Source organism: Microcaecilia unicolor, chromosome 14, assembly GCF_901765095.1.
Source record: "Microcaecilia unicolor chromosome 14, aMicUni1.1, whole genome shotgun sequence".
NCBI classification, from domain to species: Eukaryota; Metazoa; Chordata; class Amphibia; order Gymnophiona; family Siphonopidae; genus Microcaecilia; species Microcaecilia unicolor.
In genome coordinates this window covers 18,070,860-18,072,589 of record NC_044044.1, presented here as the reverse complement: position 1 = coordinate 18,072,589, position 1,730 = coordinate 18,070,860, and the positions used below count along the sequence as shown (strand labels likewise).

Below are 1,730 nucleotides of genomic sequence, written 5' to 3'. Positions count from 1 at the left end.
TCAGCCACACAGTATCTACAGTGTTTTATTTCATGATAAAAAGTCACTTTTTTTAAACCAAAAAAATCCAACAACTTACTAGCGGCCCAGGGGCATGTGCTCTGTGCTTTTTGGGTAGTACCTTGCCGAGTTTATACTGCTTTACAAAAAAAATTATATTTATTTGTACAAACTTAGTGACCACGCAGTCCAAATTAAAAGCCAAGATCATGCCATTCCACATAGAGACGGGTTCAGGATGGAGATTGATGATTTCTGTTCTGGTATCAACTCCTGAAATATTCTCACCAGAGTAGTGATTTCTGTTGCTGCATTACAAGCCCACGGGAGTCTGAGGAACCTGAGACAACTGGGTGTAGGAAGTGAGCTCTTGTTAATGAATCAGGAGATCATTGGAGGGTTACTGGCCCTGTGTTAAAAGGTCTCCCCTGTTACAGCTGACATTTTGGGCAGTGATGACTGCAATGCTTCCTATGACCACGCCGGCACCCACCACGTCAAATGGCGAGACGGTCTCACGGAGCACATAATATTGAACACTCATGGTCACCACCACCTCAGAGTGCAGAACAGCACACACCAGTGCTGGATGGGATATGGTGACAGCATAGCTGGCGCACAGGAAGGAGATCATTGCCAGGACACTGATGGCCAACACGCAGCTCAAGGTTAGTGGATCCTGGGGAATAACAGGGTTCTGCAGGAGCCACATGGCTGGGGTGCTGCAAACACTACCCACAGCCCCAAAGACAAAGATGGTTGTCACCAACTTGGACTTGAAGTCAAAGGTGCGAAATATTACCAGACCCAAGGCTAAGGCCAAACCTCCCATGGTGGCTAGAATGTATCCCAAGATGTCATAAATCCGGGTCTTCTCATCCAGCTTCATTAGGCCAGGCACAATGATGATAAGAAGTCCAACTGTGCTTCCTAGAAGCCCTAACCAGTTGTAACCAGTCAGCTTGTCTTTGTCTATAAAGAGGGCAATGAGGGTGGAGCTAACGGTGGAGGAACTCTTCCTCACTGTAGCTGCATTGCTAGTGGGCACTACCATGTAGGAACTGTAGGCGCAGCCAATGGAGATGACGTTGACTACAGCATGCAGTAGAACACGCTTCCAGACATCTGGGGGCCCAAAGAGGGGAACCTTCTTCCAGCGCAGCCAGAAAGCAAAGAAGAGATGAAGGAAACAGCGGAAGAAGAGGATCTCCAATGAAGGCATTTGAGATGTACTGTTGGCAATGTGGGAAAAAGGCCCTACAAAGCCAGCGGGGACTCCACCCCCAAACAGGGCCACAAGCAACCCCTTCATGCTGTCCGACAGGCGGTACTTCCACCAGGGTAGGGGAGGAAGGGAAGTACTGGACGTGTTGGTGTCACTGGTGCTCCATCGGGGGTCCTGATAAGGGATTTTCATGGTGCAGCTCATAGAATCCAGCACTTCATCTGCCATGACTTCTCAATCCCAGTGACTCCTACAAGGGAGAGTAAGAGACACACTGTAGATCACTTGTATGTTGAAAATGACATAGTAGATACTGATGAATAAATATCATTTGACCTACCTGGCTGTCTCTGCCTACACTACTGTAGTGAGCCTTATCACCTATACTGTCTAGCTGTGATCATCTTCCTTTGCACTAACCATCATCCAGTTTGCTAAGCTACCAACCCTACTATTGTGGCCACTCTTAGGAGATTGGTCCCTTTGCCTTAGTTGATGTATAGCT

At 47.7% G+C, this 1,730-nt stretch overlaps 1 protein-coding gene across 1 annotated transcript; it reads right to left on the bottom strand.

Moving 5' to 3' along the window:
- Window positions 1-400: 400 nt before the first annotated feature.
- On the bottom strand, window positions 401-1,453 carry SLC35G6 (solute carrier family 35 member G6). The gene has a single exon (XM_030186424.1). It carries the CDS (start codon window positions 1,451-1,453, stop codon window positions 401-403), a length of 1,053 nt encoding a protein of 350 aa, XP_030042284.1.
- Between the last annotated feature and the right edge of the window lie 277 nt (window positions 1,454-1,730).